General features: G+C 55.0%; 1 protein-coding gene across 3 annotated transcripts in view; it reads left to right on the plus strand.

The window, feature by feature from the left end:
• The window catches only part of DHX30 (DExH-box helicase 30), a 31,922-nt gene extending 9,333 nt beyond the window's left edge, over positions 1–22,589 (plus strand). For all 3 annotated transcript variants that reach the window (XM_058045302.1, XM_058045285.1, XM_058045293.1), the window contains 18 exons: positions 4,396–4,526; positions 6,684–6,794; positions 8,709–9,064; positions 9,767–9,893; positions 10,841–10,990; positions 11,465–11,617; positions 12,357–13,178; positions 14,278–14,356; positions 15,191–15,295; positions 16,290–16,465; positions 17,700–17,906; positions 18,221–18,302; positions 18,827–19,020; positions 19,097–19,256; positions 19,492–19,649; positions 20,101–20,204; positions 20,281–20,420; positions 20,911–22,589. In XM_058045302.1, coding sequence (XP_057901285.1) covers positions 4,396–4,526; positions 6,684–6,794; positions 8,709–9,064; positions 9,767–9,893; positions 10,841–10,990; positions 11,465–11,617; positions 12,357–13,178; positions 14,278–14,356; positions 15,191–15,295; positions 16,290–16,465; positions 17,700–17,906; positions 18,221–18,302; positions 18,827–19,020; positions 19,097–19,256; positions 19,492–19,649; positions 20,101–20,204; positions 20,281–20,420; positions 20,911–21,146 — 3,491 coding nt within the window. In that variant the 3' untranslated portion in view covers positions 21,147–22,589. The remainder of the gene's footprint in view (positions 1–4,395; positions 4,527–6,683; positions 6,795–8,708; positions 9,065–9,766; positions 9,894–10,840; positions 10,991–11,464; positions 11,618–12,356; positions 13,179–14,277; positions 14,357–15,190; positions 15,296–16,289; positions 16,466–17,699; positions 17,907–18,220; positions 18,303–18,826; positions 19,021–19,096; positions 19,257–19,491; positions 19,650–20,100; positions 20,205–20,280; positions 20,421–20,910) is intronic.
• Positions 22,590–23,101: the final 512 nt, after the last annotated feature.

Raw genomic sequence — 23,101 nt, forward strand, 5'->3', positions numbered from 1 at the left:
TGTACTCCAAGCTGAGCTGCCAGGTGGAACTTTCTGGTCTCCCTCCATCTCTGCAGTGGGACATGTCTGGGCTAATTCCTTGTGAAATGGATATTGTGGAGCCACAGGGCTTTTTTTCTTCCTGGGGGATTTTTGATGTCTTGGAAACACGTTTGGATTTATTACTTGAATTTATCCTATCTTGAGGACTCTTGTCTTTGACAGTTTGTCCTTGGTGCTCATTTGTTGCTTTTCCAGGGAGTAGAATTGGAGGGAAGAGAGAAACTGATGGGTCTCCTGTGTCCTCCTTGAAGAGGACTTTGGGCTGTTTGGTTTGTGCTCTGGTACCTGAGTGTTGTTTCCACTCCTCAGATCTGTGGGGTTTGGAGGAGGCTGGGCCACTCCAGCTGGGTGGTTTGTTGGTTTTGGGGTCTGCTCTTTGTGGCTTTCAGTCTAGCTTGGAATTACCCTGGACTTTCACAATCAAATTAAGCTAAAGCACTCACTGGCTTTGAGGAACTTTAATTAGTTAATTGGCTTCTTTGATAGCCCCACCCTGAGTTGTCTGCTCTCCAAGACAGGCTTTTAATATTCCTTCCTGCTGTCAGGGCTGTGGTTTGGGTGTCATGTGTGGCTGTTTGGGGAGTACTGTGCTCCTGGTGCTCCCCCTGACACAGTTCCCACCCAGACACCCACCCTCAGCTGTGGCAGACCCGAGACTCTCCTTGCTGCAAATCCCTTTTGGCAGGGAAGGCAAGGGAAGGGAACATTGTGCAGACCCAGCTCTGCAGCTGGGCTGTTTCAGTCAAAGCTCCAAGGGAGGGATGGCTTCCTGCAGGGTGAGAGCTCTGGAACTGGGGCAGGAACGGGCTGAAGGTGATCCAGCAGCCTTGGCGCAGCCAGGATGTGCTGCTGGATGTGCCATTGTCAGCTGGGGAGAGAACTGCACCTTGCTGGGAGTTCCAGGCCTGAGCTGTCACCACAACTGGGCTGTGTTAGTCACAGATCCCATTTCCCCCTCTAAAGCAGATTCAATATTTAATCTTCCCCGAGGAGTCACCTCAGAGTGTGAGAAACTGCCTCTGTCAGAGGTAATTGCACTTGGGGGGCATTATAAAAATGTGCTTCTTGCACCTCTTATCACAGAATTTCCCAGGTTATTGTTGTGAAAGGGGAAACAACTGGAAGCCAAATCACCAGGCTTGTGCTGGAGATCTGCTTTTTGCTTTTATTTTTAATTAGTGAATTGAATGGTGCATTTGGGAGTTGTGTTACTGCTCCTCCCTCTGTTAGTCCCACCAACGTGGAATGGAATAGAACTGCAGAGTGCCAAAATCTTGGACACTTTTCCAGTTTTCCTGAGCAGGCCAAAGTCTGAACGTAGAGGAACTTGCTTCAGTAGATAGAAATAGCACATTTGCTGTATAATTACAGAAAATTGGCTCATAGCTTTTCGTAAGGCTGAGACCAATTTCCTTCTCCCTTGGCCAATATATAGAAGGTAATTCATGGACAAATCGTGTTCATAAATCAGAGTAATTCCTGCATTTCCCCTGGAGTTATCCAAGGCTACTGCAAGCATTTCTCAAGATCCAGGTGGTTCTTCTGTGGTTTCCAAGAAGCAGTTTCAAAACTGAGTGTCACCAGTGCACGCTGTGTGCTGAGCTGTGGGCCAGGCTGCTGGGTGTTGCTGGAGAGGGTGATGGCATCAGCAATGGCTTTTTGTTCTCCTTAGCCAGTGTCCAAGGCAGTGTCAGGCCTGCCGTGGCACAGCAGAGCTCTGCTCTCTCTGAAGCTCCTGTGGTTTCCCAGTTGTTCCTGCCAGCTGGGCCCTGCTGGGACAGCACCACAGTGGGCAGCTCCCCAGAGATCATCTCCTGCCCTGCCCGTGGGACAGAGCCTTTCCCAGTTCTTTCCTGCCAGCTGGGCCCTCCTGGGACAGCATCATGGTGAGCATCTCCTGCCCTGCCCGTGGGACAGAGCCTTTCCCAGTTGTTCCTGCCAGCTGGGCCCTGCTGGGACAGCATCATGGTGAGCATCTCCTGCCCTGCCCGTGGGACAGAGCCTTTCCCAGTTGTTCCCTGCCAGCTGGGCCCTGCTGGGACAGCACCACAGTGAGCAGCTCCCCAGAGAGCATCTCCTGCCCTGCCCGTGGGACAGAGCCTCTCTGAGCTCTCCTTGCCTTGAATATCTCAGGACGTGTCCCAGGCCAGGCTGGATGGGCTTGGAGCAGCCTGGGACAGTGGAAGGTGCCCCTGCCCAGCTGTTCAAGAAATGAATGAAAGATCTTCAAGGGTCTTTGCAGCACCATTGTGGGATTATCTGCAGTTCTGTGTTTGTTCATGGCAGTAACTCCAGAATCAGTTCCCAGCAGGCCATGGTGGCACATCTTGGTGCTGCTCAAGTGAGTGACTCTTGGCTCCTCGTTTCTCCTTGCACTTGGTGGCTCAGTTGGAAATTCTGGTTTCTGATGGTACCAGTGATCTCTGAGCTGGCTTCTGATTCATTGCTGAAACTTGCCCTGGATCCCTGCAGGGGATTTAGAAGCTCTCTGGAAGGGAATGCTCACCGCAGGGCCCTGTGCAGGGAGGTTACCCAAGCCCTGGCTGCCCAGGGAGGGTGTGTGGGATGAGCTGTGCTTGCTCCTGCAGAGAGGAGATCCCATCCCTGTGTTCCCTTGTGCTGCCTTTGTACCTGCAGGACTGTGCTGGCTGATTCACTGTGAGCCCAGCACAAACGTGTGGGTTTCCTTTCCCTGCCTTGGCCTTCTGTGGGATTAGGGCTGCAGATTGGCTCCCGGCACATCTGGCTGGAGCTGTGAGACCTCCCTGCTTGTGAGCTGTAGGAACATCTGGAATTGTTATCACATTGGGCTGATCTCGCTGGACCCAGTGCTGGCCATGGCAGTGGTGCAGGTGAGAGCAGCTGGAGCAGCTCCCTCACTGCCAAAGCTGCTGGATCGGTCAGGGGGGAGGCTGGGACAGGAGGTGGGTGTGCTATGGCTCTGTCTGGGCCAGTGGGATTATTATTATATATTTTTGTATTTTTTTTAATGAGTGATTTGCTCTGACCATGAGCACCCCCTCCCTGCTGTACCCTGAGCAGCATTTCCCTGTGGGAGCAGGGCCAGTCCCACCTGCCCTCTGTCCTGCTGCTCCTGGGGCTGCTGTGTCTCCCAGCACTGTTGGCAAACTTCTTTCCAGGAGGTTCTCTGGGAAATTCAGTACCAAACCTCATTCCCAGGCTCTAATCCACTCTCAGTCATTTCAGAAGAAGTCCTCAGGCATTTTTGCATGTTCCTCTGCTGGTTGGATCTGATGTGTACCTTGTGAGACCCTGGATTTAACCCATGGCTGGGGGGGCGTTGCAAACACCCAAATTGTGCAAAGTCATTACTGCTCAGTTGGGTTTTGATATTGAGGAGTGACAAACAGAGCTGGTGGGGAAACAGAACCTGCTCCATGCTGGTGACAGTGGCTGGACACAAGGGCAGGGATTGTCCCCTGTGCTGGCCCTGCTGAGGGACCCCAGGGAGTCCTGGGGGCAGCTCTGGGCCCTCCAGCAGGAGAGACCTGGAGGGGCTGGAGAGAGTCCAGGGAATGGAGCTGGGCAGGGGCTGCAGAATCCCTGAGGGAGCTGGGCAGGGCTGCAGAATCCCTGAGGAGCTGGAAGGGGCTGCAGAATCCCTGAGGAGCTGGGCAGGGGCTGCAGAATCCCTGAGGGAGCTGGGCAGGGGCTGCAGAATCCCTGAGGGAGCTGGGCAGGGGCTGCAGAATCCCTGAGGGAGCTGGGCAGGGGCTGCAGAATCCCTGGGGAGCTGGGCAGGGGCTGCAGAATCCCTGAGGAGCTGGGCAGGGGCTGCAGAATCCCTGAGGAGCTGGAAGGGGCTGCAGAATCCCTGAGGAGCTGGCAAGGGGCTCAGCCTGGAGCAAAGGAGGCTCAGGGGCCCTTGTGGCTCTGCACAGCTCCTGACAGGAGGGCACAGCTGAGGGGGTTTGGGATCTTATCCCAGGGAACAGGGACAGGAGCAGAGGGAACGGCCCCAGGCTGGGCCAGGGCAGGCTCAGGGTGGGCACAGCAGGAATTTCCCCATGGAAAGGGGGTCAGGCACTGAAACTGCCCAGGGAGGCTTGAGTGCCCATCCCTGGAGGTGTCCCAGGAACACCTGGAGGTGGCACTCACTGCTCTGGGCTGGAACAAGGAGGGCATTGGGCACAGGGTGGGTTTGATGATCCTGGAGGTCTCTCCCAACCTCAGGGATTTGGGAGCTCAGTGGTGCCTGGAGATGCTGCAGGTGAACCCTGGGCCCTCTGCCTGCCCCCCATCCTCCCCTCTGAGCCAGTGCTGGAACTCACCTCTGGATGGGACTGCACAGCAATTGGGAGACATTTAATTCCTCTTCTTTTTTTGTTCCAGATTCCAGAGATTTGCTAAAGGAATTTCCACAGCCTAAAAACTTGCTCAACAGCGTGATTGGCCGAGCCCTGGGCATTTCCCATGCCAGGGACAAGCTGGTGTACATCCACACTAACGGGCCAAGGAAAAAGGTAATCCTTGCTGCTGGGAGGGTGGGACACAGAGGGTGGGAAGGGAGCCACAGAACTGCTAATCCCTGAAGTAACTTCCCAGAGAAAATCATAGCAGAGTTTTAATTCCACTTAGAAGTTGAGTGATAATCTTTCAAACAAGAAATATTCTCAATTCTTCCTATTTTTCCTGATCTTCATGTGCTTTAAAGGTGTATAAGTGCAGGTGCTGTTCCTCTTTTTGTGTGGATATTTTTATTTTAAGTGACTTGCTGTATCTGGCCTTTCTCAGCAGAAGGACACACAGTCTGTTCTTAAAGGTGTCCTACTACCTTAGAAAATTAAGATTTTAAAGCTGTATTTTAGCCCTTAGGACCCCTAGATTTGATTGTAAATTCCAATAGAACAAATTCCAAAGCCTCAAGTCCATTTGTGAGCAGAGGAGTTTCTTTGCAATGGAGGGAGGCTTCTAATACTATTTAAGAGCAGAATGAAATGCAGCCTCTTTGTTTGGTAAATGAAGCAGAGGTGTTCCAAGCAAATTCCAAGTTTTCCAGGTAGTTTCAGCTGTCACTGTCAGTGGAATTCCTGAGGCCCAAATCTGGGTCTGGGCTATGAACTGAGCAGGAATTCTTACCTAATGGTGCTCCATGGTCAAGGCTGTGCCTCCTCCTGTCACAGCAGCTCATTCCAGAGCTGAAAGCCCTTTCCAGCTGAAGTTTAGCTGTAAACTGCATTCCAGGAAAAGACTCACTTCTGATGGCTTAACATTTTCCAATAACATTCTGTCTTAAAATTTCCCAGACAGTTTTTATTGCCACATCCTTTCTAAGCATCCCTGGATTTTAGGTGATACATTAGTAATGTTACTTCAGAGTTCTTCATTATTTCTATTTGTTTTTCTTGCTCTTTCTCAAGCAGTAGTGCAGTTTCCCAACCTAAATTTTGGAATACCATAGCCAGTGCCTCCTCCCTAAAATTTGGAGTACCCCAGGCAGTGCCTCATCACTTTAGTTTGTGTAATTGGTTCCCACTCTCGCCAGCACTTAAATAGATTAATGTAGAGAGTAACTTCAGATTAAAACAAAAAACTAAACCAGGAAAATGATAAAGGAGATAAAGGAGCCCTGGGAAAAAATGGAGGTTGGCTCACGAAGAAAAAGCAGCCCAGCAAATGTAGACAGAGGACAGGTGAGAGCCTGGAGAGTTCTTGTTGGATGTGAACGTGGGTTTGTGAGCACTTGGCCTTCCTGAGACACCTTTTTTCCCAGCAGGTCTGTGCTTTCCAGGCTGTGCCCGAGGCAAAACCCTCTGTGAGCCAGGCTCAGGGGCAGGAGGGCAGCCAGCCAGGTGCTGGGGAGTGAGGAGCCTGTGCTGCAGCCTTGGGGGATCCACTGCTGCCTTTCATCTGTGCTGCACAAGCAGGAGAGAATTCCCTGGGCATTTCCCTCTTGGAGCCTCGTGGCATCTGCAGGGCTGGGAGCTGAGCGAGCTCTTGATTTGGAGCAGTGCTTTGAGGAGGGCAAAGTTCAGCTCTCAGCATTCTCTGCCTCTGCAGGTTTTCTGTGCTCCCTTGCAGGAGCTGTGGTTCTGCCAGGGTTGGGCTGGAGCTGGGCGCTCCTGTGAGTGCTGGGGTGCCTGGGGGCTGAGGCACTCCTGTGCTGCTTCCCTCGCAGGGAGGAAGCAGCTGGGAAGGGTTTGGAGAGGGGATCTGCTCCAGGGCATGCTCTGGCTGCTGCAGTGAGCAGAGGGACAGCCCTGGGATGGAATTGTTCTGTAATGTGCTCCTGGCCTCGTGCTAGACCTCAGCCCTGCAGCTCCTGTGGGGCTGTGGCACCCCTGTGCCCTGTTCAGCCTTTTCCTGCAGAGCTCCTGCAGTGGAGCTTCCCCTGAAGTGACCAAGGCAGTGCTTTGTTCAATGTTCTTCTGTATTTCTCTTTGCCTGAGGTGCAGGGATGGTTGGTTCCCCTGAAGTGACCAAGGCAGTGCTTTGTTCAATGTTCTTCTGTATTTCTCTTTGCCTGAGGTGCAGAGATGGTTGATTCCCCTGGAGGGACCAAGGCAGTCCTTTGTTCAGTGTTCCTCTTTTTGCCTGGAGTGCAGAGATGGGTGGAGTGGGTGTGCTCTGCTGGAGGGGAGAGCTTGCCCAGCTCACCCTGTGGCTCTCCTTGCTTTCAGAAAGTCACTCTCCATATAAAGTGGCCCAAGAATGTGGAAGTGGAGGGCTATGGGACCAAGAAGATCGACGCGGAGCGGCAGGCGGCGGCTGCGGCGTGCCAGCTCTTCAAGGTGAGCCCTGCTGCTGCTGCCCTGCTGGCCAGGCTCACCCTGCACTGTGCAGCCAGCCTGGCCTGCTCTTGGGAGCTTTCTCCTTGCCTGGGCACTCCGTTAGTGGGCCCCTCTGGTAGTCAGGGGTAGAGGGTAAAGACCTGAGTCTGAATCCATTTGAGCTTCAAATCCCACTTGCTGCAGGTAGTCCTGGTCCTTGTTCCTTTTGTCCTGGACCTTAATCAGCTCCTTAACGTCTACAGCGAGCAGTTTCCCTCAGGTGGTCACTAACTCCCACTTCTGCCAGCACAGCTGGGTGTGTTTGCAGTTGTGGAACCTTCAGAACCTCCCGTTTCCTCTTCATCAAAGCCAGTGGGGCAATTACATGTAGTAATTTACTATTACTCTACAGTTATGCTTTGTTTGGCACTTATTTATGGCTGGAAATGGGTGTGTGCAGCCAGTATCAAACAGACACAGTAAAACTATAAAAGTCACTCTTGAAGGTGTTTTATAGCTGAGAAAAAGATGCAGTTTTATCTCCAGCTCTGCCCCTGGTGGTTCTGTGTTACCTTGAGCGAGTCAGACTGATTTTGGAGTTTCCTGTTAATCTATTCAGTGGGAACAGGGATATCTCTGTGCTCAGGAGAGGATGCTGTGGATGCTCTGGCAGTGAGACAGCTTTTGATTTGCTTGTAGATCACAATGCTCTTTAAGGAAATAGCCAGCCTTCAGAAATTCAGGAGGACAGTGTGAAAACTCAGCTTCTTCAGCTGCTTAAGCTGATCCTCTAATTCTGTGATCAGCAAAACTTGTCTCACTCACTGACTTCATTTCACCTCACTCAGTCAGCATTCACTGGGAATATATCCTGGTTTTATCCTCTGTAGCCCAGTTCCCTGCCTTCTTTCAGACCCTGGAAGTTTTCAAAGGAAGGAAGATACCCTACTGATACATTTTCCCTGGATTTTGGAAATGGCTGAAGTGCATTTTAAAACTTAAACCAAAACCCAACCACCTAAAACCACAGATTGAATATGCAAAGCTTTCTTTGCCAGCTAAACTGGAACCTGGCTGAAGACCCTCGTGATGAGACGCCTTGTGTGATCACAGCTATAGAAAGAGCTACAAATGCTGCCTTAAAAGTCATCAGTTCAAGAAAATTAATAGTGTCTAATTAGTGCAGAGAGTGAATAGAGAGGCTTTGACTAGAACAGCAAGCCAGGTGAAATTTGATGTCTTAGGCACTCCCACAGCACAAAATAATGCAGCTTTTTCTAATACAGGGCCATTAAGGCCATTAAATGGCCTAAAACTGTAACTTTTAATTATTAAAATTAAAGCTAGAACTTATTGCAGCAGTCTGGTAATTTTGAAATGGTGTGTGCTGCACTCTGGATATATCTGGAGCTTCCTGCAAGGTTCAGTCCTGAATGGTGATGGTAGGAAAGTTTTTCATTACTGCAGGTTTGCTCCAGAACCTGACAGGTTAGGGACATTTTCCTGCTGCTTGCACAAAGACCTGTTCCTGGGAAATGGAAGGGGATGAACCATTCCCTGAATTCTCAGCCTGTATTATCCCAGATTATGCCAGTTCAGACTAGCCTTCCCAGAAAGATGCATTTCCTGCTCCCAGGGTGCTTTCAAAACTTGAGTGCTAAATACAGCCAAGAGTTTGGTGGGCCAGGGTTTACTGGGGTTTTACATTCTAAGGAGCTGTGTGGGGCAGAGAGCCATACCCTGGGAAGGGAGGGAGGGAGGGCAGGGAGCAGATTCCCCTTGGGACAGAGCAGTGGTGGGGGAAGTTCAGATCTCCCGCAGGTGCCTTTCCTCGCTCTGTCTGTGCTGGGGGAAGGATGGGGAAGGATGGGGCCGCTCCTGCCCCATCCCCAGCAGCCTTGGGTGGGTTCCCAGAGCTGCCCTGTCTCCCTGCAGGGCTGGGGCTTGCTGGGCCCTCGGAACGAGCTCTTTGACGCCGCCAAGTACCGGCTGCTGGCCGAGCAGCTGGGCTGTCCCGACGAGCGCTGGTGCTCCGAGGGCAAGTGGCGCTCCAAGTCCGGGCCCTCCCTGGCCGACCTGTCCACCTGCTGGCGCCGCATGGAGCCCGACGACGCCATCCAGCCCATGGAGCAGGGCAGGATGCCCAAAGCCATGAGGAGGGAGGAGCTGGAGGAAGGGGAGCTGGAGGAGGGGGAGCTGGAGGAGGGGGAGCTGGAGGAGGAGGCCATCGATGTCTCGGACTACCTGCCCATGGCGCACCAGGACGCCCGCACCCCCGGCAGGGACGCCAGGTGGGTCTGCCTGGGAGTGCTGAGCCAGGCCAGGGGAAGGGAGGGTTATCCTGTGGCTGGGCAGGGCTGGAGATGGGCCAAAGGAGTAGTGGGGCAGCCTGGTCTGGTACCTGGCTGCCATCCAGGGAATGCACAGACTTGTTCCCTGCAGCTCTGCCCTCTGGAGACACTGCTGCCAGTCTTGTTACCTGCCTGATTCTTCTGTGCCTCAAGACATTTCCATCCCCAGAAGTGGTGCATGTGCACTTACACCAGGTTTTGACCACCCTGGTTTTGAGGGCAGTGTTAAATCTGCTCCCTTCCATCCCCATAGCTGCCTGCTTGACTTTATGAGCACAGATCTTGGATTTTTAATAGGCAGCAGCAGCAAGATCTGTAAGAGATATGGGTGATGGTGGTTATTTCTGTGATGTGATTTTAAATTCAGAATTATTTATTAATTAAATCTGTTTCAATCTGTTGATGCCATCTGGTTTGTAGCCTTGGTGTAAAGGTTTGATCCCTCTGTAGTAGGTGGCTTTGCTGGTCTGGGTGGTTGTGACTGACAGATTTTAGTACCAAGGGACAGCAGGACTCTGCCCATGACCAGAATTACCTGGGCTTTAACAGAATAGTTTCAGAGCTCAGTAGCACTCGTGGAGTGAGCCAGGTCTGAGCACAAGTGGGCGTTTGCACATCCAGCTCTGCTCTTGTCCCATGCAGCCGAGGAGGGGGTTCCATTGAAATGACAGACGACAACACTGCCATCCGTGCCCTGACGCAGTTCCCACTTCCCAAAAACCTCCTGGCCCAAGTGATTCAGATTGCAACCTCTTCCTCCACAGTCAAGGTAAGGTGCTGTCTGACCCCTGCCAGGGAGGAAGCTCAGGGGCTCCAACTGGAATCACTTTGGGTGCTTTCTTTGGGCAACAGAGCTGGGGAGAGGAGAAAGATAAAACTAGGCCTAGAGAAATCAGTGTGAACAGCAAAGGAAAGACTTTGTGGTGAGAGCTGAGGGAATGTCTTAACAGAACCATGAGGAATGTTGCTCCTGAGGCCAGGGCAGTGGAGGAGCTGCTTTCTAAGGTTTCCCTTCCCCATACACCTGCAACAAGCACAAGTTTGTGTTGCTGGGAGCGATGTGTAACTTCTGTGCTGATAGAATCTTTCCACAGCTCCATTCTTGCCCGTATCCGGTGATCCTCCTTCCCAGGATGTGTCACCCACCTCCCAGAGCTGGTGTGCTCAGCAGAAAGGAGCTGAGCTCCACCCTGAGGCTCTCAGGATGTTTCCCACAGTTGTCTGCTCTCACTTTGGTTTAGACAGTGCCTTGTGAGCTGGGAGGTGGAGTTCAGTGCTCCATTAAAAAAAAAAAATCCAACAAGTCCAGAAAAAAACCCACGGTGAAAGGTCAGAGGGGCCACATGAGGATGGCTGAGGTCACTGGGTTGGTCCAGCTGGAGCAGAGCAGACTGAGGGCAGAGCTCAGCAGAGCCTGCAGCTCCTTGTGAAGGACAGCTCCAGTCTCTGCTCCCTCTGACAGGGACAGGATCCAGGGAACAGCTGGAGCTGGGCCAGGGCAGGTTTAGGTTGCAGATCAGGGAAGGGTCTTCCCCAGAGGGCACTGGGCACTGCCCAGGCTCCCCAGGGAACGGGCACAGCCCCAGGGCTGCCAGAGCTCCAGGAGCGTTTGGACACTGCTCCCAGGCACAGGGGGGGTTGTTGGGGTGTCTGGGCAGGGCCTGGGCAGGGCTGGCTGGTCCCTGCTGCCCCACAGAGCCCCTGCTGTTCCTGCAGGAGTACATGCAGTTCCGCACGGTGGGCACCAAGACCAAGATCTGCAAGCTGACGCTGCGCTGGCCCTGCCCCATGACCTTCGCTGCCAAGGGCCGGCGCAAGGTGGAGGCCGAGAACAAGGCAGCAGCTCTGGCCTGCCAGAAGCTGAAGGTGAGTGCCCCTGGCTGCTGATCCCCTGGGATGTGCCTCTGGACACGGGCTCCTTCTGCCTCACTCACTGGCTTTGAGCCTGCCAGGGGATGCTGGAAATGTCCTGAGCTTTGGCTTGTGTAAGGGGCTAATGCTTAATAAACATCTGTTTCCAAACCTTGGGATTCACAGCCTGCCAGAATCACAGCAAGGGACTCAACAAGAGGGTTTGGCAGTCATGGCTGCTGTTCCTCTGATGGGTCTGTTTGAGACCTTGCAGGTGTAGTATCAGGACAGGTGGTTGGTTCTGGTGTGTCTGGTCCTCTGGAGCTGGGGTCATGTCTGGTTTCTTGCTGTGGCAAGAAAAGCAGGAATTGGTGGGTTTGGGATGGTAGGGAGTTGTCCTGTCCAAACATGGGATCCAAGTGCTCTGTATCCCAGCCCGTGGTGTGAGCAGCCTCAGACCTGATGGTGTTGTTTGCCTGTTCCCTGCAGAGCCTTGGCCTGGTGGACAAGAACAACAACCCCCTGAGCCACGCCATGTACAACATGACTTCCCTGAGGGAGCTGGGGGAGAACCAGAGGAAGCCCTGCCACATCAAAGTCCCTGAGGCCACCCTGCGCAAGATCGAGAACTACCTGAACCACGTAAGGCTCAGCCCCTGAGGATCCCCTGGGCCTGATCCCTTCTCACTTCGGGAATTGGATGTGTCTGACAGCTTCCTGTCAGAATGTTTGAATTCATGGTTTGATTGTTGCCACAAAACCTGATCACTCTCTGCTGCCCTTTGGGGAAGGAACTCTTCCTGAGCAGTGGCCTTCCCTTTTGAAAGACTGGGATTCTTAAGGTTGAATCCAAAAGATGTGATTGATTAAAAGTTCAGCAACTTTCATCCCATGAACATCTGGGCCAGTGCTTTGATTTGTGTTCTAGGCAATTCCTGACCTCTTGCTCCTTGTAGTTCTTCCTGTGGGATGTGGACTTCAGCTTTTTCTTTTGCCAAGACAGAATATTTCTGGCTTAGCCAAAAGCTTGTGTTTTGCATAAGTTATGTGTCTGGGTGGTGGTGTAACTTGATAGTTTCCAAAAGTTGTCTTTGAAGGGCTGTTGCATTGCATTGCTGAAGTTACTGGTCTGTGCCTGTCAGTTCAGGCAGCAGCACTAATACCCCTCCTAAAATAGGGAATGCAGCAAGGAGCAGCCCAAATTAGTTCTCACTTTAAATAACCTCAGTTCAGAACAACACTGAGTTACCTAAGATCTGGGGAGACCTTGGCAGAGCCTTGGCCTAGCCAGACTGGCTGAGTCTGCTCCAGGCATTTGTTCCTTTCTGTCCTTCCGAGGACCTGCACTAACCTTGCTGTCCTTGCCTGCTTCCTCCCGCAGTACCCCGTGGACATCAGGGAGTCCAGGCCCCGCATTGCCGACGACATGATGAACCTGACCAAGGAGTCCGGTGCCATCAGCGACGCCATCACGGGGAAGACCTACATCCCCATGCTGGAAGCAGAGGAAGTGCGCCTTAGCCAGAACCTGCTGGCCCTCTGGAAAAGGAGAGGAGCCTCCTGGCAGGAGAGCCACCCGCTGCCAGTAGACCCCCACAAGGACACCATCCTGTCAGCCATCGAGCAGAACCCCGTGGTGGTGATCGCGGGGGACACGGGCTGCGGGAAGACCACGCGGATCCCGCAGCTGCTGCTGGAGCACTACATCCTGGAGGGCCGCGGCGCGCGCTGCAACGTGGTCATCACGCAGCCGCGCCGCATCAGCGCCATCTCGGTGGCGCAGCGCGTGGCGCAGGAGCTGGGGCCCAACATGAGGAAGAACGTGGGCTACCAGGTGCGGCTGGAGAGCAAGCCCCCTGCCCGAGGAGGGGCCCTGCTCTTCTGCACCGTGGGCATCCTGCTCAGGAAGCTGCAGGGCAACCCCAGCCTGGAGGGCGTCAGCCACGTGGTGGTGGACGAGGTGCACGAGCGGGACGTGAACACGGATTTCCTGCTCATCCTGCTCAAAGGCATCCAGAAGCTGAACCCCGACCTGCGCCTGGTGCTCATGAGCGCCACGGGCGACAACCAGCGCTTCTCGCACTACTTTGGGGACTGCCCCGTGGTCAAGGTGCCGGGCTTCATGTACCCGGTGAAGGAGTACTACCTGGAGGAGATCCTGGCCAAGCTGGGCCGGCACCGGCACCGGCACTACGAGATCAAGGTGGGTGTGCAGCGAGGGGGGGCTGTCCCCGTGGATGGGACACTGGCTTCTGGCCTGTCAGCGGGGGGACAGTCCGGGCCTGGGACTGCTCCTGCTTCCCTGTGGCTGTTGGACATTTGCTTAGCTTTAACTCCATGCCAGTCCTCCTGAGCTGAAGTCAGCTTAGTAGAACCCCAGAGTATTTTGATTAAATTATGCATAAAGATGACTTTGCATTGGGGTCAAGTTGCTTTTGTCTCCCTTTAATGGGAAGTTTGATGTTTGAGTAGGCTGAGAGCTCATTGCTGTGTGTACATAGACACAGAGTTGAGTGTTTGCACACCCTAGGCAAGCCTGGCCCAGGACTGGGATGGTTGTGGCTTCCAGCACTGTTACCTCAGTGCTCACCGTCCTGCATGACTGAATCCCTGATTGCTGCTTTTTGCAGCTGCTCTGGCCCTCTGGAAAATGCCCTCCAGACGTGTGCAGTGCTCTGGGTAATCCTACACCAGTGATGGGTCATGGAGTCACACAGTCACAGGTTGGCCAGTGTCTCCAGACGTTTTCTGGTCCAACCAGCTGGTCTGGAGTTTGTCAGCTCATTTTTCCAGCCTGGAGAGATCCCTCCCTGTGGCTGAGCAAGTGTCTGGAGTATCAGCCACCTCTCCCAGTCCTGGATCATCAGCAAACTTGCTTGGGGTATCCTATTGCCCCCAGGGCATTCTTCCTGTTTCTGTTGTGGCAGGGATTTTATCTGAGCTTTAATAGTCTGTTCCAAATTCCTGAGAGCTATAGAAGCTCCTGCTCAGAGCCTGATGCATTTGAACTCCCAGGTGCATGTGGCAGTTCTGTCCACAAAAATCTCGTGGCAGTTCTGTTACTTGTGAGTGCTGTTCAGCAGAGGTGCACAGATCTGGACATTGGGAAGGGACTGTGCATTCTCTCTGCACAGCCGGGAAACTGGCAACCCTTGTGACCAGAGCAGGCTGCAGATGGAGCCCAGAGCAGGCTCCAGGTGCTGGGCAGGCTGTCCAAACGAGGCCTTGCTGCCTGCAGAGGGTGCTGTGAGTGCCCCTGTGCTGTGCTGACGCCCCCTGAGCCCCTGTCCTGTCCTTCCCAGCAATCTGATGACGAGTGTGTCCTGGACCTTGACCTGATCACCGACCTCGTGCTGCAGATCGATGCCCACGGAGAGCCAGGTGGGTCCTGCCTCGCCCTGAGCTCTTCCTCTGCTGGGGGGAAGGAAAGGGAGCCCCTCCAGAGCCTTTGCAGAGACACCACAATGTGAGTCTTCAGCTAAGACAGGATTATAGGAAATCAGGGCAACCCCAACAAATGGAGTAATGACAAGGAGGACTTTATTGATATCAGAAGGTTAATTAATTACTCTGTTATATTAATTAATTACTTTATTATATTATATTATTTTATACTATATTACAGTGAACTGTGTAAGTATTTAACTCTACTGGCTAGAATTTTGTGACTGTCTCTTGACCAACAGTCTGGACACGCACTTGGCCCTGATAGGCCAAGGAAACAAAACACTATCACTTTGGGTAAACAATCTCTATATTGCATTCTACTTTGGCACAACACAGGTGCAGTAAATGAGATAAGAATTGTTTTCTCTTTCTCTGAAGTTCCTTGCTGTGCTTCGTAGAAAATGTCCTTAAGAAGTTGTGCTTTGCTTTTCTCTGTAAAGAGAAATGTAGCTGCACAGGGTTGGACTCCTCAGTGTCCTGGGCAGCTGTTCCAAGCTGTGCTCCAGCACTGGGAACCTTGTGCTGCATAATTACCTTTTCTGTTGGAGCCCTATCCCTGTCAAATACCCTTGCCTGGACATGATGTGTTTGGGAACAAGGCAGGGCTCTCAGGTGACTTGAAGAGATTTAAGTCTTTCAAAGCTCGTGGGTATTCACTGGCAGACTCGAGGTAGCCTGGTAGCTTTCTGTCCCAGGAATGTGTGTCTCCAGCTGGGGAAGAGCACTTGGATTTAGAGGCTGTGAGTTCTTAGCTGCTGTGTGTTGCAGGTGGGATCCTGTGCTTCCTCCCTGGCTGGCAGGAGATCAAAGGGGTGCAGCAGCGGCTGCTGGAGATGCTGGGCTCGCAGAACAGCCGCTACCTCGTCTTGCCAGGTGAGAGGGCAGGGCCAGCCCCTTCTTCCAGGGTTCGGGACAGTCTGGGGCACTTGGCTTCCTGTGCCCCTGCAGCTTTGCTCTGCTGCAGAGCCGGTGAGCTTTGATGTCCCAGCTGTGTGATGGTGTGTGGTAAGTGTGAGTAACTCCTCCTAGCAGAGGCTGAGTAACTCCTGTGTATGATCAAAGAGAGTGGCTTCCCATTTGCCTCCAGCAATTTGGAATTAGGCAAGGGGAAAGCAGCTCAGTTCTGCACTGCTGTAGCTGCATGCTGAGCCTGCCCAGGAAAGATCTCAGGACCTGTTCTGTGGGATGCAGGTGGACTCTGGAGCTGAGCTTTGATCAGTGAATTTAACATTCCTTGCCCCAGGAGGAAATTTACAACAAAAGCTAGCTTTGCTCTGCAAAGCTCTTAAGGGTTTTGGTATTTTTTGGTTTTTTTTGGGCAGCTCTGCCTATTCAGTGTCAAACCAGGCCTGGCAGGAGCAGAGCTTGGAGCAGCTGGGCTGTTAATGAGTGCAGGGGTAGTTTGGTGGAAGGTGCCTGCTGTCCTCTGCCCTGCTGTGCTCTGCCAGGAATTCCTGTGTGGTGCTGAGCTGTGGCAAGGATACAGGACAGCCATGGGCCCTCCATGAGAGCCCCTTCTGACAGAGTGGGCCCATGGGCAGTGAGAATCCCTGCCCCAGGGGACTTTGAGGAGGGGCAGCTGCAGAACTGGACTGTGGGAGGGAGTGGGATTTCTGCCAGGGATGTTCCTGGGGTGCCACCAGGCTCTGGGACAGGAGGTGAGCAGAGCTCCTGCTGCTGCCGAGCACAGGTTGAAGCTACTGAAGTGAGGCCTTCCCAAATGACTTGTGGGAAGTTTTTCCTGGGGTCTGGCTGGCAGGAAGCTGCCGGCTGTGCCCGCTGGCAGCTGGTGTCCCCATTTCTGAGAGAGGTGACAGTACAAGGAGAGGCTCAGCTGGGCGGGTGTGACTGTGGTTTGGTTTCCCAGTGCACTCCAACATCCCCATGATGGACCAGCAGAACATCTTCCAGAGGCCTCCACCAGGTGTCAGGAAGATCGTCCTGGCCACCAACATCGCGGAGACCTCCATCACCATCAACGACATCGTGCACGTGGTGGACAGCGGCACGCACAAGGAGGAGCGCTACGACCTCAAGACCAAGGTACTGCTGCCGTGCTGCCTCTGCCCCCTGGGACACACACTCTGCAGCACAGGGCTGTGCTCAGAGCAGGATCTGAGTGCCACTAATGGCATGGTGGAGCTGCTTCCCATTCGGCCCCTGGGGCACAGGCGTTGTGTTGTTTATGGAGAATGACTCCTCGTCAGCGTTTGCTGTGTTCAAGCTCTGGGCCAGGCTCCCCATCAAATTCTGAGTTTTTTCCAACAAATTTAAGGCAAATCCTACCTCCTTCTCAACTCTTTTACTATAGAGCACCGTAGGTTCTCTGTTTTGCTTTCGGCTTTTTTCTATGATTTCATCAAAAACCTCTTGCTGGCCCTCTCAGGGCAGCCCTGACCTGTTAGACCCTGCTCTTGCTTGCAGTTCTCCTGGCCCAGTCCCTGTTCCTCACCTTTCTGAGGGGGATCTGCTGCCCCCTGGCCTGTTCCTGGCAGTGCTGGGCCCTGAGCCTGGGAAAGGCTCTTGTTTGTACACCTTTGCAACAAAGTGAAGGCAACTGTGCTGCTGTTGGTGGTGGGAAAAGGAATTGTGGCACCATCCCTCTGCCCCTGTTCTAGAACATCATCTCCCAGGGCTGTTCACACCTTGGAGCAGTTCTGGTTTAAACCCAGCCCTTTGGTATTTGCCCAGTTTTATCCCAGTTCAGAATGCAGACCCCGAGGCAGGGCTGGGATGGGATGGGATGGGGAGCCCCGGGATGGGACAGGGACAAGTGTCCAGCAGGTGGCATCTGAGTCCCATCCATGCAGCCCAGAGCTGCTGCTGGACAGAGATCAGCACTGCATGAGGCAGGAGAGTGGGAAAGGCTTCCCTGGCCCTTTGGGACCATTCATCAGTTGTGAGAGTCTGAGTTCTCTTGGCTGGGTGGAAAGATGGAAAAGGGAGGGACTTTGGGTATGGGCCTGGAGTGACAGGACAAGAGGGAATGGCTTCCACTGCCAGAGGGCAGGGTTAGATGGGATACTGGGAAGGAATCCTTGGCTGTGAGGGTGGCAGGGGCTGGGATGGATTTTCCAGAGCAGCTGTGGCTGCCCCTGGATCCCTGGCAGTGCCCAAGGCCAGGCTGGACAGGGCTGGGAGCACCTGGGACAGTGGGAGGTGTCCCTGCCATGGCAGGGCACAACAGGATGGGCTTTAAGGTCCCTTCCAGCCCAGAGCAGGCTGGGGTTCCATGCTGTGAGCAGGTGGGAGGGCTCACCCTCTGCTGTCCCCACAGGTGTCCTGCCTGGAGACCGTGTGGGTGTCCAAGTCCAACGTGGTGCAGCGGCGCGGGCGCGCCGGGCGCTGCCAGTCGGGCTTTGCCTACCACCTGTTCCCGCGCAGCCGCCTGGACAAGATGCCCACGTACCAGGTGCCCGAGATCCTGCGCACGCCCCTGGAGAACCTGGTGGTGCAGGCCAAGATCCACATGCCAGAGAAAACGGTGAGCAGGCCCTGCCTGCGGGCACTGAGAGGGTTTGTGGAGCCCCAGGGGCAGGAGTGGGCAGAACCCAGAGTGCTGATGGCTTGGGTTTGTGCTTTGCTGAACATGGTGCTGTCCAGGGAAGTTCAGAGCAGGAAATCTCCCTGAGATCACAGAATGTGTCTGGAAGCTTGAAGGAATGGAGAGGGCTGACTCATATCCCTGGAGGCAGACAAAGAGGGAATTGTGCTGCAGTCTGGGTTCCTGAGGGCTCTCACAGCTGTATGGGAAACTGGCTCACTTTTCCCCTCTTCCCTTCCCCTGCTGTGTTGCAGGCAGTTGAATTTCTCTCCAAGGCTCTGGACAGCCCTGACATCAAAGCTGTGGATGAAGCTGTGATCTTGCTGCAGGAGATTGGTGAGTTAATTCTGTGTCGTGGAAAAATGTTTGCTGTCTTGGCATGGGAATAGGACTTGGCTGCTGTGGGGCAGACTGGGCAGGATTGTCCTGGATGGGGATAGCAGTTGACAGTGACTTTCCCAAACCACATACCCTGTGCTGTTTTATTTCCCACACTGCTTTGCTTAGAAATTGGGCATAACTTTCCAAGGTTTAAAAAATAAAGCGGAGGCTACAGAAGGAAGTGGTGATGTGGAGTTCAGAGGTGGGTGACAGAAGGAAAGGAAGTGGTGATCTCGAGTTCAGGGCTGGGGGAGAGAAGGAAGGGAAGTGGTGATCTGGAGTTCAGAGCTGGGCCTCGTGGATTGTCCTGTGGCTGTTTCTGTGTCCTGAGCTCAGTGAGACCTCGGGGGTTCTGGGTGCTTACTGCAGGCCCCTGTGCCTCTTCTGGAGGTCACCCCAAGTCTTCCCAGCCCTGGCAGCTCCCCATCCCCAGTTTTGGCTGAGCTGATGGATGTGCCACGTGGGTGTCTCTCCGGCAGGAGTGCTGGACCAGCGGGAAGCGCTGACCACCCTGGGCAAGCGCCTGGCGCAGATCTCCACGGACCCTCGGCTGGCCAAGGCCATCGTGCTGGCCTCCATCTACCGCTGCCTGCACCCGCTGCTGGTCATCGTGTCGTGCCTGACGCGGGACCCCTTCAGCAGCAGCCTGCAGAACCGCGCCGAGGTGGACAAGGTGAGGAGCAGCCCCCCGGCACGGGGGCGCGCCTGGCGCGGGGGCTGCCCGTGGCTCAGCCGTGTCCCTGTCCCAGGCCAAGGCCGTGCTGAGCCGGGAGAGCGGCAGCGACCACCTGGCCTTCGTGCGGGCGGTGGCGGGCTGGGAGGAGGTGCTGCGGCGCAGGGACAGCCGCGCCAGGGACAACTACCTGCAGGACTACTACCTGTACGGGCCCAGCCTGCGCTTCATCAACGGTGAGTCCTGAGCCACCCTGCCCCTCCCTGGCCCGGGCGGGTGCTGTGCAGGGAGGGACACGGGGCACAAATGGGCTGTTCTGGCCTGGTGACTGTGGGACCAGGCAGGGGCTGGCTTTGGCCCAGGACAGGGCTCCTGTCCCAGCCCGGGCTGGTGCTGCCCTGCTCGGGTGACTCATTCCATGGGGGAAAGAAGAGGGTGAATCTCATCGCTGGGGCTGTCTCCTCCCTCCAGGCCTTGTCAAGCAGTTCTCTGAGAACCTCTATGAAGCCTTCCTGGTGTCATCCCCGTCTGACTGTACCATGCCCTCGTCCGTGTGTAACCAGTACAGTGAGGAGGAGGAACTGGTCAAGGGTGTCCTCATGGCTGGGCTCTACCCCAACCTCATCCAGGTACTGCACTGCCGTTGCTCTCTGGGGATGGCTGTCACAGCAGGTGGCACTGAAGTGCTGAGGTGCCAGAGAAGCTTCTGCTCTCTTGGGAGTGAGTGTCCAAGCCAGGCATCCTGCTCTGGGCTCCGGCCTGTGCTCCAGTGCTGTCTCTGATCCCCATTCACGAGGAGTGGCCACCCCAGCTTGTGTTAGGTCCATGTTTAGATTCTAATCACTGGGTTTGGGAGCCATTGAAGTGGCATTTTTCTCCTGTTTGCTGCCTGAGGTGGCATCTTCCTCCTTGTGTTGTCTGTGGTGGCACTGGGTGACTGCCAGGTGTGATCACCCCAAGAACATTCCACTAGCCCCTGGAGATGCTGGGAGTGCAGGGCCATCATCCCCCTCCCCTGTCCGAGGGGGGCTGTGGCTCTCAGGGCTGGCGCAGGTGTGTGACAGTCCCCTCCCATGGCAGGTGAGACAAGGCAAGGTGACACGCCAGGGGAAGTTCAAGCCCAACAGTTACGCGTACCGGACCAAGGCCGGCACCGTGCTGCTGCACAAATCCACCATCAACAGGTGGGTGATGGGGAGGGGTCCCGCGGGGCAGTGGCTGTGCCAGGGCCTGGCCAGGCTGACAGAGCTGCTCCTGCAGGGAGGCGTCCAAGCTCTACAGCCGCTGGCTCACCTACTTCATGGCCGTCAAGTCCAACGGCGGCGTCTTCGTGCGCGACTCGTCGCAGGTGCACCCGCTGGCCGTGCTGCTCATGACTGACACTGACATCCACGTGCGAGGTGAGTGCTGGGGTGCCCAGCCTGCTCCAGCTGCTCCCTGGGCCCAGTTCCTGCTTCCCAAGGCTTTCGGGCTGGTCATGCATTGGTGGCAGGGCCGTAGAGGCGATGGTTTGTGAGCTGTTCCCAGCTGCTGCTCTGCAGGGAGACAAAACCAGCCTTGGCAGGCTGAGCCTTAGGGCTGTGCCTGATCATCCTGGGGGAAGGAGCTGAGTTGGCAGGATCCCACTTGTCCCTGGGGATGTGTCTGTTCAGCCTGTGGGGTTTTGGCAGTGCTGTAGTCGGTCTCTAGCCCACGAGCACAGTAGGGCTATGCCATCAGTCACCTCCTGTGGGAAAGCAGGAGGATCCCGGTGTGTGCTCAGAGCTGCCTGGCTTTTGTGGAGCTGTCAGCCCAGACCGGCTCAAAGGAGTGTGGGGAGGAGCTGCCTCGGGGGCAGCAGAGGAGCCCCAGCAGCCCCGTGTTCCCCTCACACGCTCTCCTCCCCCCAAGATGACGGCTGGCGAGCGACGGTGTCCCTGACGGACAGCGACCTGCTGGTGCTGGAGGGGGACTCCTACACCATCCGCCTGCTGCGCGACTTCCGCGTGTCCCTCTCCAAGATGGTGGAGACGTGCCTGTGCTACGAGATGGCCGCGATCCCCGGGGACCTGCACCACCAGCACAGCCAACTGCTCGACATCCTGGTGGATCTGCTCAAGGGCCCTCCCGGCAGCTTCGGCTCGTAGGCGGAGCTGCAGCCTCGTGTGGGGACTTGTAATTTGTATAAAGATGTTCACAAATGTTTATTTAAATAAAGTTCTATTTATCCCTTGTGAAGTCATCTCTCTCCATCCTAGAAGATTAATGTTGTCTGAATCTCCTGCTGTCGGCTCCGTGCATGGTCACCGTGTGGGAAGAGCAGCGCAGTCCCGCCGGGAATGGACTGGGAGTGCCGACGGACCCCGGCTCGTGGACGCCCACCCGCCTCCTCCGCCCGTCCCTGACCGGGAGCAAGGCCACGGCTGCTGCGGGCCGTCCTCTGCCCCCTCCCCACGGGGCCAGAGCTGCTCCGGGCCCAAGAGGAGCGCGGATGTCCCGGCTGTGCCAGGATGGTGGATGCAGCAGCTCCGGCAGGGAGGGGATCGCTCGTTGTTGTCTCTCCGCTCTCCGCATGGAGGAAGCCCCGAAAGCGCCGGATGGAGAGGAATTCCACGCGGGATCCGAGGGGCCCTGCCAGCCCCGGCACAGTCGTGGCGTCTGAGTGTGAGATGTGACTCGTCCTTCCCAACCTGCCTGTACTTCTCGTCCTCTTGCGTTGTTCCTATGATTTTTTTTAAATTCCTGTTCTCCCCACGTGGAGGAGGCCGGATCCCTGTCCCTTGTGCAACACAGGACGTGATTGTAGCTGCCAGGCTGCCTGTGAGCGCCGCTCCTGCGGGAAGCCAGGAGCAGAGGCACAAAACCCTTTGTTTTCTATGAACAGGGACCATATTTCTGTGGAAGGAGGATTGCGACAGGCACAGCACTCACTGAGGAATCTGGAGTTTAATCCCAGCTTTGCCTTGGATTCTCTGTCCGAAGAAGACAGTGACCTACCTCACAGGGCTGTTGTGAGGGTCGGGGTTTGTAATGGGAGCCCTCGGGCCCAGGGCTGTGCCCCCGGGCCCGGGCTCCTTTCTTTTTATTCCCATTTCTTACGCTCTTTGTACCTGCAGCCGGGAATGGGAGCGAGGCCGTTTCCATGGCACAGGGGCTCCTGCCCCGGGGCCACCCTTTGGTTCTCCCAGTTCTACCATTTACGTTCCTGCTCATGGGCTTTAGGGCACCGTGGCTGTGCCAGCACAAGGCCCGGGGGGCCCTTCCCAGGCCCCGCTGCCCCCAGCCGAGGGGGGCCCTTGGAGTCCTGCAGCCTGGGGTCACTCCAAACTGCTCATCTTCATTTCACTTGCTTGAGGTTGTCACTATTATTTGACCAGTGTTTGTTTCTTTTGGCCTGTATAATGGGCAGTATGGTTTTCCCTTCCAGCAGGTTTAAAAAAAAAAGAAAAAAAATACAAAAAAAAAAAAGACTAAGCTATTGTCTAAATGGTTCCGAACTAGTGTGATATTGGGATACTTCCGTGGCTGTTATGTGATACTGGATCTTTTTACAACATAGATAAAGACAATAAAAAGGGATAGAGTAGGAACTGCCTCTGTCCTCTTCATTCTTTTTTTCCTTTTTTTTTCCCCTGCAAAGGTTGGAATTTTGTGCTTTTCCCTGGGTAGGGAAGAGCAGCAACAGCTGCCTCTCTGCTGGGAGAGGTGCAGAGCTGCCCTGGGGCAGTGAGGGGCTGCAGGGCCATGCTGTGCCCCTATGCCAGCCCCAGCCACACTGAGGGGGCTGGCACTGAGGGAGGGCGGCTGGGGGGACACGTCCTGGTGCTGCTGGTGCCTGGAGAAACCAGCCAAGCGTGTCCCAGAGGTGCCCACGCGTGAGGAGGCCAAGCCAGGCTGTCCTAGAGCTGTCCACGTGTGAGGAGGCCAAGCCAGGCTGGCCCAGTGCTCCCGAGTGTGAGGAGGCCAAGCCAGGCTGTCCTAGAGCTGTCCACGTGTGAGGAGGCCAAGCCAGGCTGTCCTAAAGCTGTCCACGCGTGAGGAGGCCAACCCAGGCTGGCCCAGTGCTCCCGAGTGTGAGGAGGCCAAGCCAGGCTGTCCCAGT

The sequence above is a fragment of the Melospiza georgiana genome, chromosome 1 (assembly GCF_028018845.1).
Source record: "Melospiza georgiana isolate bMelGeo1 chromosome 1, bMelGeo1.pri, whole genome shotgun sequence".
NCBI classification, from domain to species: domain Eukaryota; kingdom Metazoa; phylum Chordata; class Aves; order Passeriformes; family Passerellidae; genus Melospiza; species Melospiza georgiana.